The 16,565-nt window shown below is 35.5% G+C and overlaps 1 protein-coding gene across 1 annotated transcript in view; it reads right to left on the bottom strand.

The window, feature by feature from the left end:
- The window catches only part of ABI3BP (ABI family member 3 binding protein), a 171,848-nt gene that overhangs the window by 90,164 nt on the left and 65,119 nt on the right, over nucleotides 1-16,565 (bottom strand). Inside the window, exons 10-20 of the mRNA XM_026841045.1 lie at nucleotides 15,137-15,214; nucleotides 11,519-11,590; nucleotides 10,076-10,150; nucleotides 7,783-7,848; nucleotides 7,196-7,270; nucleotides 5,902-5,970; nucleotides 4,495-4,569; nucleotides 3,741-3,809; nucleotides 2,344-2,409; nucleotides 1,895-1,960; nucleotides 157-231 (exon numbers count right to left, since the gene is read on the bottom strand). Coding sequence (XP_026696846.1) covers nucleotides 157-231; nucleotides 1,895-1,960; nucleotides 2,344-2,409; nucleotides 3,741-3,809; nucleotides 4,495-4,569; nucleotides 5,902-5,970; nucleotides 7,196-7,270; nucleotides 7,783-7,848; nucleotides 10,076-10,150; nucleotides 11,519-11,590; nucleotides 15,137-15,214 — 786 coding nt within the window. The remainder of the gene's footprint in view (nucleotides 1-156; nucleotides 232-1,894; nucleotides 1,961-2,343; nucleotides 2,410-3,740; nucleotides 3,810-4,494; nucleotides 4,570-5,901; nucleotides 5,971-7,195; nucleotides 7,271-7,782; nucleotides 7,849-10,075; nucleotides 10,151-11,518; nucleotides 11,591-15,136; nucleotides 15,215-16,565) is intronic.

Below are 16,565 nucleotides of genomic sequence, written 5' to 3'. Positions count from 1 at the left end.
ACTAGCAAATATTACAAAAAACATTAAGCCTTAATAAACAAATGAAAGATCACTGCAGGCAACATTAAAAATCCAGGACAATTAACAAACATTGGAATAGTACTACCTAAGTATCAAGAAAGATCAAGGATTAGAAATAAAACAAATGTCATTTACCAGTCTCTTGCTCTGACATTTTTGCTGATGTAGATATTTGGGGAGTGGAAGTTACATGAAGAAAGTCATGTGAGGCTGGAAAAAAAAATTGTGATTTATTATTTAAAAGATATGTGAACCATCACACCATGGCACCATCTGCAACCATGGACTTGATGGTTTAATGTCCAAATAATAAGGAACTGAAGAAACATAAAAATATGTTCTGCAAAATAAGCAAGAATAAATAAAGATGTTAATATGCAAAGATCTGTAAAAACATATAAATATGATGCAAAAAATGAAATGGAATGTCACAATTAGACTGAAAAAAAATCCCATAAAGTTGGTAGGAATGCAAGACTGAAAAACCTCAAGAACACTGGACAATGAGAGGCAAAAAGAAAGCAAATTTATGAGATGATACTGAAACAAATCCAATTAAAAAAATTGGCAAAAATAAAAGAAGCAAAAAGTGTTCCAGACAATATCACCAGACAAGGAAAGATAAATAAATATCCTTAGCCCCACCAAATTAATCTTCTGTCATAATTACAAGAATATGATATCTCCAGTGTAAAGACTCAGAAAAAAAGGCTAAGAAAAATCCTTTAAGTAATTCAAGGCAAGAAATGTACCTTCTCTACAAAGGACCCTGAACTCCATCACCTATGCCAGCTGGTATGAAAGCAAGACTGCTAGAGACAAATGCCACAGTAACATTACAAGACACTTAATATGGTTCCAAAAACTTTTAACTCACACTCGCCTTCAGGTCTGTAGGTTTACCAGCCTGCTCAGGTACTGCTTTGTTGCCTCACAGGCCAAAACATACCGCCAGGTCACAGAACTGGTCTTGTACACCTGCCAGCGTGAGAGAAGCTATCTCTATGAGCATCTCCAACCGTTGCCACCAAGTGCCATATCCAGTGCCTTAAGAAAATATGGCTTTTCATGTACGGTTGTTTCATCTCTGCACTTACGCTTCACATCAACATAGTCTCAAGAGAAAGAACAGTTCGTCTAAATGCACAACAATAACTCTTGGGACATTTCCCATCTTGCATTGTTACCAGATCTGCAAGAAATGTCGTTACCAAATTAGCTCGGCAGCATGGCCAGGCACCAAAGGCTGACGGTGTTTTGAATGTTGAAGAAACATGCCGTGGTTCACCAAAACATGAAAAGAGGCATCGTTCTTAAAACCCCGGTGTGACCTCAAAAGCAGCAGCAGAGCAGAGCACTCCCACTTCCAGGTGATGGCAATGTAACCGTGTGGGCAGGTGACAACCGACCACCCTGAAAGTCAGTGGTGAAGCAACCAACGGCTGCGCCCTTGGACCAGGAAACCCCGGTGGGCAGCTGAACTGCAGTGCTGTCCTCCTGTGCCAGTCCAGCCTGCATCTGCCTCTTAAGAACGTTGTCACATTTGACTGTGTCGGAGAAAGGAAGACCTGCTACCAAAACACAGAGAAGCAGAGGAATGGCGGCTGAAGGCAAGGTGCGAGAATACGTTCTCTGAGCAAGCTGTCGCTCGGTCCCTGCAGAAAATGCTCGTCAGCCATGGAAAAAGCAAGAGATCAAAGAAAAGAATTGCAGAACAAGTGTGGTGCGTGCTTTGGCAAGCCAACAAGCTGCACCAACAAGTCTTCATACTCTCCGTGGAAGATGACAAGGATGCCAGGTGGCTTTGGGTGGAAGGCGTGATGGGGAGCAAGAGAGAAAGGGAAAATGATCAAGGAGGGGTTTTGCTAGTTACCCATCACAGTTTGCTTGGTTGCCAGAGAGGAAGGAGTGGTGGACTTCAGCCTTGGTCTTCGAGTAGCTAAGATCAAACACAAAAAACCACCTTCAGGTCCTCAGACAGGCTGTTGTCGCGTGGGTACTATCAAGACAGAGCTATAAACAAGGAGACGTGGCCCTGCTCGGGGCAGGCTTACAAGTCACAGCATCACTCCCCATAGCAGCACAAGGCTATCTTTCAACTGGCATAGGTAGCCCAAGGTAACACAGTAAACCTAGAAGTAGAACCCAAAAAAAGGCAGCAGAAAGCTTACAAATGGAGCAATTTCTAATAAGGAGCCACAAGGGACCAACCACATCACAAACCCACTTTTCAGGACATCAAAGCACCTGAACAGGCTCACTGCTGCAGAGAAAAGCATTGCCACAGTTAGCAACAGAGGAAGGGAATCACTGGCTATTTACCCATCACAGTCCTCGTGGTTCTCGGCGAAGTAGACAAGGTAGATTCCAGGTCTGGTCTCTGGCTTGCTACGGTCAGACATGGAAATGATCTTGAGATATCCACACAGTCTTGCCACGGCAGTACAAGCAGCACTGGTTCACAACAGCCCAAAGGTCTGTATGTAGGGCAAAACATCCCTTCTCCTGGCAATATCTCAACACTCAGTGACCAAATCAGCAGGCAACCGTCTTGCACTGGTTGCAACTAACGCAATATTCTTAGAAACTCAGTACCTCAATGGCTCTCCACCAGCATAAAGATGGCGAAGTGACCACTTCACCAAAGCACTCCTTACATTTCCTTGAAAGATGCCAACAGTTGTTGCAGAAGAAGTATAGGAGTCAGAAGACTCAACTGGATTCAGAATTCAAGATGTGAACCTCACTTTTTCCCTAGAAACAATGAAATTCTTCATTCTGTGCATCACAAATCTCATTCACTGACACTAATAAAGCAAAGTGACTGTAGAGAGATGTCTGCAAACAAGTGATCAAAGACTATTTTTCTGCAGAATTCTAGCACATCTTTCAACCACTTACACTTGTATTGTCCATCATCCCATTGTATCCTGAAGAACAAGTAACTTCCTCGTACTCTCTTATCCTAATGTTGCACAAAGGAAATGCACAACGTAATACATAAACCAGTGTCAAATCTTGTCTATCTGTACTCACTCGTGCTGCTTATCTTTGCTATACTGTGGACTTGACTCCAGATGTAAGGGAGGCAAAACTGTTGGTGACAGTTTTCAAACATGCACAGAGATGAAGTTGGTGGTGGTAATAAGGAAATGGTGCTTAGTGACTTTCCTGGAATTTTTTTATATTCCCAACCTTTAGGAATTGAAACCCTTCTGTTCAGGTCCCTTCTACATGAACCTTTTCTATCAACATTCAATGACTCACTAACCAAATCAGTAACTGTCATTCTCCCATGGTTAAAAACTTACGGGGTATTCTTAAGAACAGCAGACAAATCTTTTTCCACGTATGGAGAATTGCATTCAATATACTAAAGGACCAAATCTGACATGTTAGCACTTAGTTAACTATTCCAAATAAGAGGCCTCCATATATATACAATCCTTCAAAAAAAAAAAAAAAAAAAAAAAGGATGACACCCCCAGAAAACTATCTGGCTAATTGTTTACAAACATCAGAAAAAATAATTTTATAATTCTAACACTTCATTCCAAATTTCTCAAATGTTGCAGCAGATACAACAGGTCTGTCTCTCTCCATGTACTCTTTTATATGAAGCAAATCAGAATAAACCCTCCATTTAGCGAAGTGTTGCTCTGTCTTTTGAAAGACTGCCTAGATGTCAGGAAAACTACAGTTAATACAGATATGATTACCAGCTGATATTGGTGGCATTTCTGGCATGCCAGATGTTGTGGATCTTGAAGGAAGAGGTTTCCTTTCACCTAAATCCAAAAATATTATCTTGTGTTAAAAAGCTTGACTGCCTCAGAGCTACTATGGATAGCACAGGACTCAGCAGACAAACGTTGCGCTGTTAAAATGGAAGGACAGGGAAATTTGCTTGCAAATCAGCTAGATGTTACTGCGTCTCACAAACTGTTAGGCAGGTGTGGAAGTCATTGTGAAAACCACGTGACCTAATTATTCATACTAATGAGAATTCTTATGGCTACTCAATAATCTTAGTATATTAAAAATTGCATGTAGTAAGAAAACACCTTTTGATCCAGAAAACGGTCAGTGGGCTAGCCAGTAGAAAGATAGTCAAAACAACCTTTTCACAGAAACGTACACAGAAATATATGTTAAGCACTTAATTCCCTCTCACAGATAAGTTCTCTCAGCACAGGGAAAAAAACCCAAAACTGAGAAAGGCAGATCCACAGCTAGAAACCTCAATGAGAAAACCAAACCAAATCAACCAAAAGGAACCCACCTCTATGCCCTGACCCTCCATCTACAAAGATGAATTAGTGCAGATGAGAATCTAGGTAATGGCAACAATAAATGGTATGAATTACTGGGATGGTGACAACTAAAGCAATGCAAAGCTTCTAAACACAGCAGCAAGGATAAGAACAAAAAGAAAATCTTCACAACTAAACCACGTAATTTCATCAATTTTACCCAGTGCCGTTTCTAACAACTGAGGTTCTGTAGCAATTGTGGGCATGGGTATTTCCAACTCAGTAGTATCGCTAGCTGCAGGGGAAAAAAAAAAAAAAAAAAAAAAAAAAAGTAAATACACCTCAGAAATAACTTCATATAAATAAATTAAGATTTTGGGGTGAGAAATTTTACCTTCCAATGATCTGTGGAGTATTATTTTTTAATTTCTATTTATTTAATTGTATACCAAATTAACCACCTTCTTTCTAAGTATTTCAAGTATCCTCACTGACTACTTAGCTGAATGTATTATTCCAGTTTTTCCATGCGTGCAAATGTTCACAAAGAGTTAAAAAAAAATGCTGATATAGTTTTACACATACATGACTTAAATAGCATCTGAAGAAACAGCTTTACAACTTATACCATATCTTTCCATGAAGTTAAGAATTCTTCAGCAAATTTAGGAAAAATTGTGATTTCAGGTGATTAAAGTCTCTCAGTATCACTTCATTAAGTCACTTAGCTCTATGCAGTTTCTCAATTTCAGCCAATTTTTTTCAGTCAGCTTTGGTTCCAGGTATCCCATATAACAGAACGAACTAACTTGATTTAAAAACATTGCCTGAGAGTAGGGTGCTTTATAGAACAGTGAAGCAAAACTGAACTCTTGAAAAAACTATATTGGGATGCCAAGAATCAGTGGGTTATACAGTAGAGAACTTAATAAACTACAGCTGTATTGCTGAAAGTAAAGCCCTGGATAATGAACTGCTTTCCTTTCACTTCCACCTCCTCCTACCCTTTACCCATTGCCCTCACCTCTTAAGCGCATAATTGTTCATGATCAAGCAATGCTTAATAGCATGCTCACATATCAAAGGCTAGAGGAAAAACATCAACCTATCTCCAAAGCTGTAACCCAAAGTATAGCTTATTTAGAAATGTCTGGCCTGAGATATGTTTATTTTCTTATTTTAAGACAATACATAGGAAAAATCCCAGCAAAATCTATATTGACATTGAAAAACAGAGAGAGAGAGAGAGAGAGAGAGAGAGAGAGAAAGAAAACAATTTGATCACTAAAAGATATCATACCTTACTTGACTGTAATAGTCTTAAGCCTTGCAAGATTTAAATCTTTTCCTGACACACCCATTTCATCGGTACTGCATTATTCAGGCTCTGTAAGCTAGTTGAAGTCTTGCTTTAAGCCTGTGCTATGCCTGATCACACGAACAAGGATTTGAAAAACTAACACATAGGGCAACATCCTATGCAAGAAGTATGGAAAAACTGTCCGAAATCATCAACATGGAAGCAATAAAAAGAAAAAAAACAAACCAAAAACCAAACACCAAACTCTTCAGCACTAACCAACCAAACAAAAGGGTATGTTTCTGAAATAATGTTACTATAATTTACCAGTGTCTGGTATTTCTGAAGCTGTAAAAGTTTGGGGAGTAGAAGTAACATGAAGAAAGTCATGTGAAGCTGGAAAATAAAAACAAAAATCATGCTGTATTGTATTGAAGTGACAAGAACCATCATGCAACAGCATCTATTCTTTTATGAGTTGAAGAAACTCCCAGATAATATTTAAAACATTATGTTCTGCAGAAAGGTAGAATCTGAAATAATAATTAAGTATGAAATTACCAATTAAGTATGACTTGAAAACAATATCCGCACCCATGCATTAATGCACAGATATATAATGCAACTAATGACCAAACTGTTAGCAGAATCACACAAAAAAATGTTGAACTATAGAGTTAAAAAGGAGAAATACAAGGCCACTCAAAAAAAAAGAGAACAAATAATGAATAAAGATTAGCAAACTGGGACTGCATGGAATTTTTATCTAGAATTCCAAGGATCAAGGAGGAGGATATCCTGGTACTGAAACTGAAGAAGGAAAAAGGATGACAAAGCAGGAACTGTACCAAACGAAGCATAGAAACTGTATTTTGTCAGACACATGAACAGCTGACATTTGCAATCAGTAACCCCTTTAGTAATGGATTTCCTTCAGAAATTTATTTCTTCCAAAAACATATTAATCAGGCATTACACTACTAGCACGCTAATGAAGTGAAATCTTTCCAACTAGCTCTCATCTTACTATTTTTTTTTTCTCTTCTTTTGGATAACTGTCTGTGGCCCCAAGCAGATAACTAGCTCTTACAAACTCGTCTATAAAATAAGAGAAACACATGATAGAAATTTTCTAAGGACCAACTAGCTGGTGTCTGAATGTTTAATGACATGTTTTTATAGTGTCAGTTTTGAAATCTGGGCACTTAGAATTCTGTCTATGGTTATACAGAAAGGCTAAAAGAAGAGCTACATTTTTAAAAGATGTTGGAATTTCTGCAGCTTCCATTAATTTCTTAGGAATCCAAGTATTTCAGTAAATCAGGATATTCCACTTATAAAACTCAGGTGTGAACAAGCCTGTTTAAATTTAGTATTTACTGTAAGTCTGATTTAATTTTAAAGCTAACAATTACATGCTGTAGCCAAATATGGAAAAATCTCCAAACTACTAGTGTTTCATATAAAATGTCATAAAGAAACTGCTATTTGATATAGCACTTTCATAACTGCAGTTATTCATCATTTATGTCAAACTGAACAAACTATTTAATGAGAGGCACTATGTCTTGTCTGAAAATTCCTAACTGTCAAGAGGATTAATCTTACGAGAAATCATTACCAGATCTGGTTGGTTGCACTTCTGTGGTACCACATGTTTTGGATCCTGAAGAAACAGGCTGTGTTTCCTCAAAAGCTGAAAAAAGAATCTGAGCTTAAAATGCTGAGACCTGTGACTTCATGGATTAACATCAAATAGCTTAGTGAAGGCTGCGCAATTCCAGATGATGCTAACGCAAAGCAAAGCAAGATGGCAGATGGCCTGAAAGCAAGACATGAGACAACTGTGCCATGATAAAGGAGATGATGGCTTGCAACACAGTCTTCTGGCCTCAAGATATGAATTCCACATGCCTGAAAGAATTCTCATCAGCAAGGAATTTTATCTTATTAAATTTTCTGGGCTAAGATCTGCAATTGCAGGAAAAGAACGAAGGTAATGATATGATGGCACTGTCTTTAAGCAGCTTTTAAGCCAGTAACAAGCATGTTTTTTCAGCTGGTTACATAGACACAAGAATGATGAATAAGCAGCTCTCTGTGAGTGTTGGTAGCTGAGATTCTAAAGCAGATCTTAACATTACTACTTGTAGATCTACATGATGCTAAGATAATGGGAAAAAATCATGGAACTAATCTGCTGATTACCCATTTCCATCTCTCTGGTTTCTGCAGAAGGTAGAGATACAGATTTCAAGGCTGGACTCTGAGTAGCTAAGAGCAAACATGAAAAAAAATTTATGATGCCAAGACAGACGCTCTCCTTGCAAGTGGTACAAAATCTAATTTCAACTGTAAATAGCAAGTTTTTGTTTGGTTTGAAGGTCTCTTCTTTCTATTATTTTTTACCCTATTCAAACTCTGGTACGCATTATCTAATTAGGATGAATCCATATTACTTAAGATGTTTTTCTTCACATCAAAGCAGCTATAATTCAAACCCAATATATTTGATCTTCACAGTACTTGCAGGTCTGTATAAACTGGTTACTATTACATTATGCAGAATTATTTTTAAAAGAGGTGTAATGGGAAAAGATAAAAAAAGAATAGCACAATGAAGTCAGAGAAATAATCATTAGTCAACAGTATCTTTTATCTGTTATGCTATAATGAAGACTATTACAAAGACTTTACGTTTATTTCACTTTCAAGTACAGATAACCTGAAGTATGCTTTAATGAAAACAGGGCATCAAGGTGGAATTGAGCAGTCTTACCTAAAGGCCATCATGAATGAGTATCTACCATGTATTGGTTTTGCACTACTGTCCTGCTTCTAAGAAACAGTTCCTATTCAACTGTGTGTAAAGTACCATTTACAGTAAATTTATCTACACCAGTCACTTATGCCCGTTTAGGTTATAATATATCTGAAAGAGAAAATTTCCATCTGTATTTTTAATTGGTCTTTATCAAGATGAGGTTTTTTGAAAAGCGGTTATACCAACATTTTAAAATTATACTTCTCTGAATACTTGAGATTAAGCGTTCAAACAAGTAGGTGTAGGGTTCATTTCTATTATAGGCAATATGAATATAAACCAAAGAGTGAACAGACTTCTATTTCATACATTGAATCTGCTTCCCATTTTCTTTCAATACATCTTATCACATTAACAAAGACAATCCCAGGTTACTATCCTGATACAGTTGGATGCAGCAGTTGGACCAGATGATCGTTGTAGGTCCCTTCCAACTGGAAGTATTCTATTCTGTATTTATAGAGAAAAAAATAATACCAACAAAAGCCATATGATTCACAGCTTTTGGCAAAAGCTTCCATTGATTCGTTTGCATCCACTAAGAACTATGAAAGATCTCTCAACGGCATCAGAACATTGAAGATATGTTAACAAAGCTATCTTTTCAGAAAGGTTTGAATTCAAAATATACTGACCACACAGAAAGTTTATAAAAGAAGGTAGGTGTCTCCCTCTGGTACAATCCAGATAGAAAAATAAAGGAAAAAAAAGGCCTCAGGGGAACTAGGACAGAATATAGGTCACACACACTTGAACTTCAGAAATTAAATTTTTCTTTCTCTGTTGATTTTACGACAGCAGGTGATCAAGGCATGCATTTGTCTTACTGTAAGAGTAAAACCTAGACTAATGATGGTTCTTGAATTAGATAGTTAAGATTTCCATTACACTAACAATAAATTTTTAGCTCTATATACATATATCTATATATGCATATGTGTATTCATTTATGTAAATACATACATCGATACATACATGCAAATGTGTGTATAAATATAAAATATAACTTTAAAAAAAAAAACCAAGAAGAGGTGTGCTTCTTCTCCGCCTGTAAGAGTATTTTGATGATAACATTTTTGACCCTAACACAGGTAAAACTATTTTCAAAATGTGAGCCATGCCATACTTTCTCAAATATCAGGTCTTTCTAAATTATCCTGAAGTTCATCACCAAACAACATGAATCCAGAAATAAACAAGCATTTACAACACTTCTTTAAACCACAGTATCTAGCAATTATGGCACTATTTTAACCAAATTTACAAGTATTTGGCAAACTACATGAAAACCCACAAAACAGTACTCCAACTGTGAAATAGAGTCAGTCTCAGAAGCTTATGGGGTACTTCCAAGAAAATTAAAAGAGTACAGATTTTAGAAAAGTATAAATTGCCACCATCAAAAAGTTAGGCTGTATATCCTAATGAGTTTGTGTTTATTTGCTTTTTAAAATGAAACATTCATCTGGAGCATCCTGTCACAACAATGAAGCAAAACCAGACTTAGAATGTAAGAAGAAATTTGCAAATTTTATGAAGAAAAAGCTAATGGCTACCGTATTTTACATACGGAATGTTATTGCAGCTGAAGCATTAAAACCTACCAGTCACAGAACAACAAAAGAATTAGATAATTTTCTGCTGAAGTTTACTCAAATTTACAAAGAAAGTAATTACCAAGTTCTGTCAACGGACTTTTTGGAGCATCAGAGATTCTGGATCCAGAAGGAAGTGGCTGTATTTCATTAGAAGCTATGATAAAAGAAATAATCAAGGCTTTACTTAAGAATTATTAAAAGACACAGTATGGATATATATTTTGGCTTATAAATCACTCCTGAAATGAATGGAATTTAATAAAAAAGAAAAAAAAAAGTAGTTCCAACCTAGAAAAAAAAAAGAATAACTTTGTTACTTAAAAAGGTGTGTGGAATATGAACGAAATAACTTTTTCCCTTATCATAATATAAAGATTCATCAATCACAAGAATTTGGTGATTAACATCCATCAGTAACTATGAGCACCTAGTTTGAAATTAAGCAGTGACACATCTTGATTAAATTCAATATTTTAAACTTTAAAAGCATGGCAAAAACCAAGCAAGATAGATTATGCTAAAAAAAATTCCGATTAAAGGTTAGAATAAAAATTAGATTGATCATTTAGCTTCAGTAAATTCTGGAAATCTGCTTGCAACTGTAAATATTAAAAAAAAAAAGACAAAAGAGAGAGTATGACATTAATGTGAGTCAATAGGATTATGTAAAAATACATTTATTGAAAAGCTTGAGCAGTCCTCTTCATTGGGAGATCTGTATTTCAGTCCTCCAAATGCTGATGAACTTTTCTTTATCATACATCATCTGTAAGTATGCCATCTGTGCTTTAGAAAAATCTAATCAAAGTTTTAAATATATATATATATATATATATATAAAAATATAAATATAACCTCAAGTTTAGATTTGTGTTTGTAATTTTGTATGATTTGGAGATTAAAATACAGGCAACAAAAGCAGCATTGGAAAATTTAGAATTCTGAATGCAAGAAGTAAGTAGATGCTGCTCCAAATCACCAAACTGGCAATACTACTACTTAGATCAGAAATCTGTCATTCTGAGACGTGTCTATGAAAAAATCAGTAGAGCTCTTTTTTCCTTCAGGACAAGTACAATTACGTCATGTCACATGCAATACAAAATTTTCCTTTTGCATCACCACTGACGCTATCTAAATGAATCTGTCATCATAAGAAAATCAAGGAAGTAATTATTCCAATTCTATCACAGAGGCTAATTTTACTAATGGAAATTTTATGTGATGTCAATCATGCAGATCACATAGACAGAAAGCATTACTTTGAAAAACACAATTGAATCACTCAGTCAAATCTGCTAGCAGTAATCATTTGTGTAACAGCCATGATGCAGCCAGAGCTAGATGCATCCTGCTTTATATTTCAAGTGTGAGCTGCTGCAAACACAAAGGGAACCAGAAATTTTAATTAGGATTTCCGCTGGAGTCAATAGAAAGAGTATACAGCCAGTAGTAGAAAAATTCTGCTGGAAGTGAAAAAAGCATTTAATGTACAAAGATAAAAAGCAGCAAAATTAGTTACCCAGTATGTTTTGAGTTTCAGGTTTAGGCGTTGATTTAAATTCTTCAGGTCCATGTTTTTTCTCAACCTGAGCTAGAAGAAAGAAGTTTTATTTTAGAATCCCTCTGAAATTTATTTATCTACTGCCCAAAGCCCACTGCTTTTCTTACCACCATTTTATGCCACCTGATTAGAGTAATTTCTGCAGCAGCTTGACTGATTAATATTTTCTTTTGTTTTCAGATGTGAAGTCTATATGATGTTCTGGATTTTTTTTTCTTGCAGTTTTACAGAAGCAAAGAAAAATGTAAGTCAGAAAAAGCAAAGGTAAGATCAGAAGCTCACACTGTACTTCTGTTAAAGCCTCCCAATTTCATTATGATATACATTATAAACAAGATCCGTCACACCACGAAGTGCACTTAAAATATTTTCCCTGCTATTCTGGATGGTTTTAATCCTTCTAATATAAAATTATCAGGAAAAGAATAAAGTTCCATCTATAATACCTAGACTTTTTCATTTTTCTAGTAATAATATAATAGGATTTTGACTTTCATTCATTCTTCTAATTCTAAACCTCCAGAGTAAAGCATGGGCAGTTTATTAAACAGCCATTGACTGTACCTAAACTGAATTGCTGACCATATTTCAATAAACTAATGTATAATTATACTCTTTCAGCTGTTTCACATAACATTTAATTCCTTGGTATCTAAGTCAAGATCATGTTGTTCCTCTCCATCTTGCTGGAGGTCCTGCAGTGTTTAATCAGTCATACAGTAAACACAACTGGTAATCTCAGATGATAAAATGACAAAGCTTATTGATATGGAACACAGAATGGTACAGTCTCAGCCTTGAATATGATAAGAGCATTAATTTCTTCCACAGAGCAAACTGCACAGCATTTAGCACATGTTGGTATTTAGAGGACATCTTTAATATTGGTGATCAGCACTAATATAGCACTATTTTTTAGTATTTATGCAGGAACTGATCATGTAGGTTTAGAAGCTTATTTCATTTCCTGAAGAGAACACGGTGTTTTTCAGATTCTAAAGTTACATAGATGCTACTACAGTTATGATACAACCATTACACTATTTTACGTTTTGGAGCATGGTGCTTTTCAGTGCCACAAAAGCTGGAACCTCCACAGACACTGCCTTATTAGGACCCAACTCAGCTTCTACTAAGTCAGTTACAGTGCTGTTACTGTCATCAGTGGAAGGAGGATTTCATTCTACAGAGAAATTAAAGCAATTTATCTCTATAAAGCTTGTGGGAGAAAATTCACCCATAAGAAACCCAGGAACAACAACTAACCTGTATTATAGAAGTACTTCAAAAGTTAACGTTTCTTATTGGGGAAATGTAATGATGAAATAAAAAAGACCCTCAAAAACACCAAAAGCAAATACAGAAATTTAAAACTCATTATGTTTTGGGATTTTTTGGAGGTCAGATGGTTTACACTCATATGAAGCACGTCTCTTGTCAGCTAAGTTAACTGAGCAAGTTGAACAAGAAAAAGCATGACTAAAATAGAAACAAAGCTCCCCTCTGTTTTGTACAGAATATTGTAGGGATGATGTGAAATGACAGCAGACATTTTTGTAAAAAAAGGTACACGAAGCAAAAAGATTAGGCTTTAAAAAGGTAAATTAGAGAAAAAGATACTTTTCCAGAGCACCGGGTAAACTAGGCTTAATGTGCTGCTTCAATGGTAGCTGCAAAGTAGATGGTTAACATGAACACGCAAAGCTAATTACTATCATTGTGTTTAGTTGTAACAAATGGTTATATATCATTTGTCACTAAAAAGACAGTACTTGCCAATTATTATCATGTATAATGAAACACACTATCCAACTTCATAAACATGTAATTCTATGCTATGTGTAAGAGATGAAGATGTTTATGGTTAGAATTACTGCATGTCAGGTATTATGCAATTACAGAACACAATAATTACACCAAAATAAACATAATTGCAGAACACAAAGGACAGGAAAGGAAATGGACTGATTTCCTCCTTCGCAGGTGGTATTTCAATTCTGGTGCCAGATTTTACACTGTTTACCTGGGTAACCAATAAATTCCAGCACAAGGAATGCTAGTTTTATTGGATGAATGCAAGCCAGAGGACGCGGAATTTGCAGGAGAGCCAACTACACAAATTTATGCATTCAATTCTCATTTTCCACAAAATGGCAAAGTTCTATAAAATTGCTTGTTCTGTAGTTACTCAGACAATGTAAATAACTGAGTAAAATAACAGTAAAATTTAAGTCCACGAGAGACATCAAAATATAAACAAATAAACAAGAAAAATCTTTAAAGTTTTTTTAAAAAGTATCCATGCCTTTCCCATTAAAAGCAGGCTGTTTATTACACTTATGCTAAACTTGTAAAGTTCAGAGCCCTCTTTGACAATAAATTTCTGTGGAGGAGCATCTTTGTTTTCCTCTTAGTATTTACAATGAATAGAAAGGAGTGTATGTATGAAGGCTTTGCAGAAAGGAGCTGACAGTTAGAACTAGAATTTGGCAAATAGACTTATCTGTTGAGTGGAAAATAAAATTCTGCAAACATTTTCAGAGAAAAAAAAATGATGGACTGTTTAATTGAAAGGATGGTTATCAGTCATTACATGATTTTATGGCATTACTTCATCCTACAGCTCTTTTATTCCCTACATGTTCTTTGGGAGGGGTTTGTTTGTTTGTTTGTTTTAAAGACTGAGTTGGTCTGATGGCATAAAGTATGGTATATTCGATATACTTAAGGAATAAAATAAACACAGTCATATTTAAGGGCAGTATCTATGCTAATCGTGGGATGTAAAAAGAGTAATGCTCTACACCATTTCAGCCAGCCAGGAAATACTTTATAGATGGAATTGAGTAATGCCAGCAAGATCACATAATACGACTGAACTAAAGAAAAGCAAATCTTCACTGCATTGTTTCCTCAAACTCTATTTTCATTTTGAAGTCTTGTCACTGTTCAAGCCTCCTTTTTCCCTTTCAGCAAAGAAAGGAGAAGCTAACTATTGTCTCTAATGACAAAAGAATCAAGACTTCAGTCCTAGTTATGGGATAAAAGGCAGACTACAGAAAATCGATATAGGCATATGCCTACTTAAACAATTCCAAAATGTGGGGTGATAAAGTGGGAGGAAAGTCACTCTTAAATCATTTGTTTCTGAACAATTTCTTTCTCTCCAATCTTTTTGCTCTCAGACTGAAAATGTTAAAATATAGGGCTATACTTGTCATACAACTTAATAAAGTGGTCTATGTTACACTAATTTTTTCCCTAAGCAAATGGGGGCAGTAAATCTCACAAATTTTAAAATTTCACTTCAAGCTTTTGAACAATTTAAGAAATTAACATCTGAGTATGCCCTTTTAAATAAGTCATAATTTTTCAGCCTCAAGTAGATGATAAAAAACTTCAGTGTTCCAGCTACGCAAGCTAGACATATAACATTGAATAGGAGTCTAGGATCAAATTTTATATTCCTTTCCCACATTTGTGAACAGCTCCCATTTACTTTAATAGGACCAGTAAGTCCACAAAGAGTCTGGTCAAGATTAATGTGTTCAAAACTGAACTTAAATTTTTCATTACCTGGAAGGGACTGTGGGGATATTTCTTGAACTTCTGGTGTTTTGGATTCAGCAGGCCATATTCGAGTTTCATTCTTAGCTAAAGGGACAAAGATATTAGAGATTAGAAAAGCTGTATCTGCTCTGTTCTACTACAGATTTATTTCTGTCCCACTTCAATTTGCCAAAGGATAAATGTGGAAAGCTGAATACCTTTAGGAATCAACTAATTTCCATTGCACAATCAGTACAAGCATCTATCTCGTTATGTTAAACGCATGCATTTTTGGTATTGTTTTGTTCGTTAAAGATTCCTTCAAAATAAAATTTAAAATTTAAGGAATTTAATGCCCTATGAATCATTACTTTCACAGTGCAAGATAGTCTTCAATGTTTTACATCTGTCTAGCATATGAGCTCAACAGCAAATATGTTTTCAAAATTTAAAGACGTAATATATTTCTAAGCATTATACAAGAATAGTCTAATAAATCTTCAAATACAATGGAATTGTCACACTAGTCATGTCCTTATTTTTCTTTACATTACAACTAACAATTACAGTGGTATGACAATAGCCTTCTATTCCAACAGATATAAAAATATTCCAGCAGTGGATATCAGGAAAATTAATTCATTTTGACTTGAATAATACATCTGTTGTTTTTTTTTCCACTGAGGACCAAGGCAATATATTTTGTGGGGTTTTTGGGACTACTACTCGTAAAAGAAAAAAGCAAGTTTTGGACTAAGTAAACAAAATAATTTGAAAATTCAATAAAGATGATATTCTGTGATGCATTATTTTGACTTTTCTAAATAATACAGAATTAGAATTATTGCAGTATATAAAAAAAAAACATAATTACTCATAACTTCACACACAGCATAAGCTTTGTGCGTTTTATCGTAGACAAACATCGTTCCCAGGCATCAGTGGGATGCACAGTATATCTTATAGATTTGCACAGTATATGTTTTTGTCAATTATTTTACGCATTCAAATTATTTCTCAGAGTATTTTTGCTTTCCAAGCAATGACTCTTCCCTGTTTTACACTCCACTGAAATCCAGTAGTCCCTTGCGTGTACACCCACATGCTTCATGTTCTCTGGTAAGGAACACACAGTAAACAGAACAGAACAAAGCATCGCTTGTCTGCCCTGGTTATTTTCAAGGTGTTTGTGTAATCTACCATAAAGAGTGGCTCCAAACTGGCATCACACCAGCTATCTATTTTAGGCATATCAGGGCATTTAAATTTAGAAGTTCAAGTTCTATGCTCAGTCAGCTGAGGAAGTTGGACATCTCTAGAACAGTGAAGCTGCCTTTGTATTTTTCCCAATCTTTTGCTCAGAGTCACATTCTGGCATTTTTACTGTGCACACAACTAAAGCTTATAACCAATCTGAAAACACAACATTGTTTTCCTGCTGAAAGATACAATTATA

The sequence above is a fragment of the Athene cunicularia genome (assembly GCF_003259725.1).
Source record: "Athene cunicularia isolate RWA chromosome 1 unlocalized genomic scaffold, athCun1 chr1_part1, whole genome shotgun sequence".
Taxonomy (NCBI): domain Eukaryota; kingdom Metazoa; phylum Chordata; class Aves; order Strigiformes; family Strigidae; genus Athene; species Athene cunicularia.
This window is presented reverse-complemented; position numbering and strand designations above follow the sequence as displayed.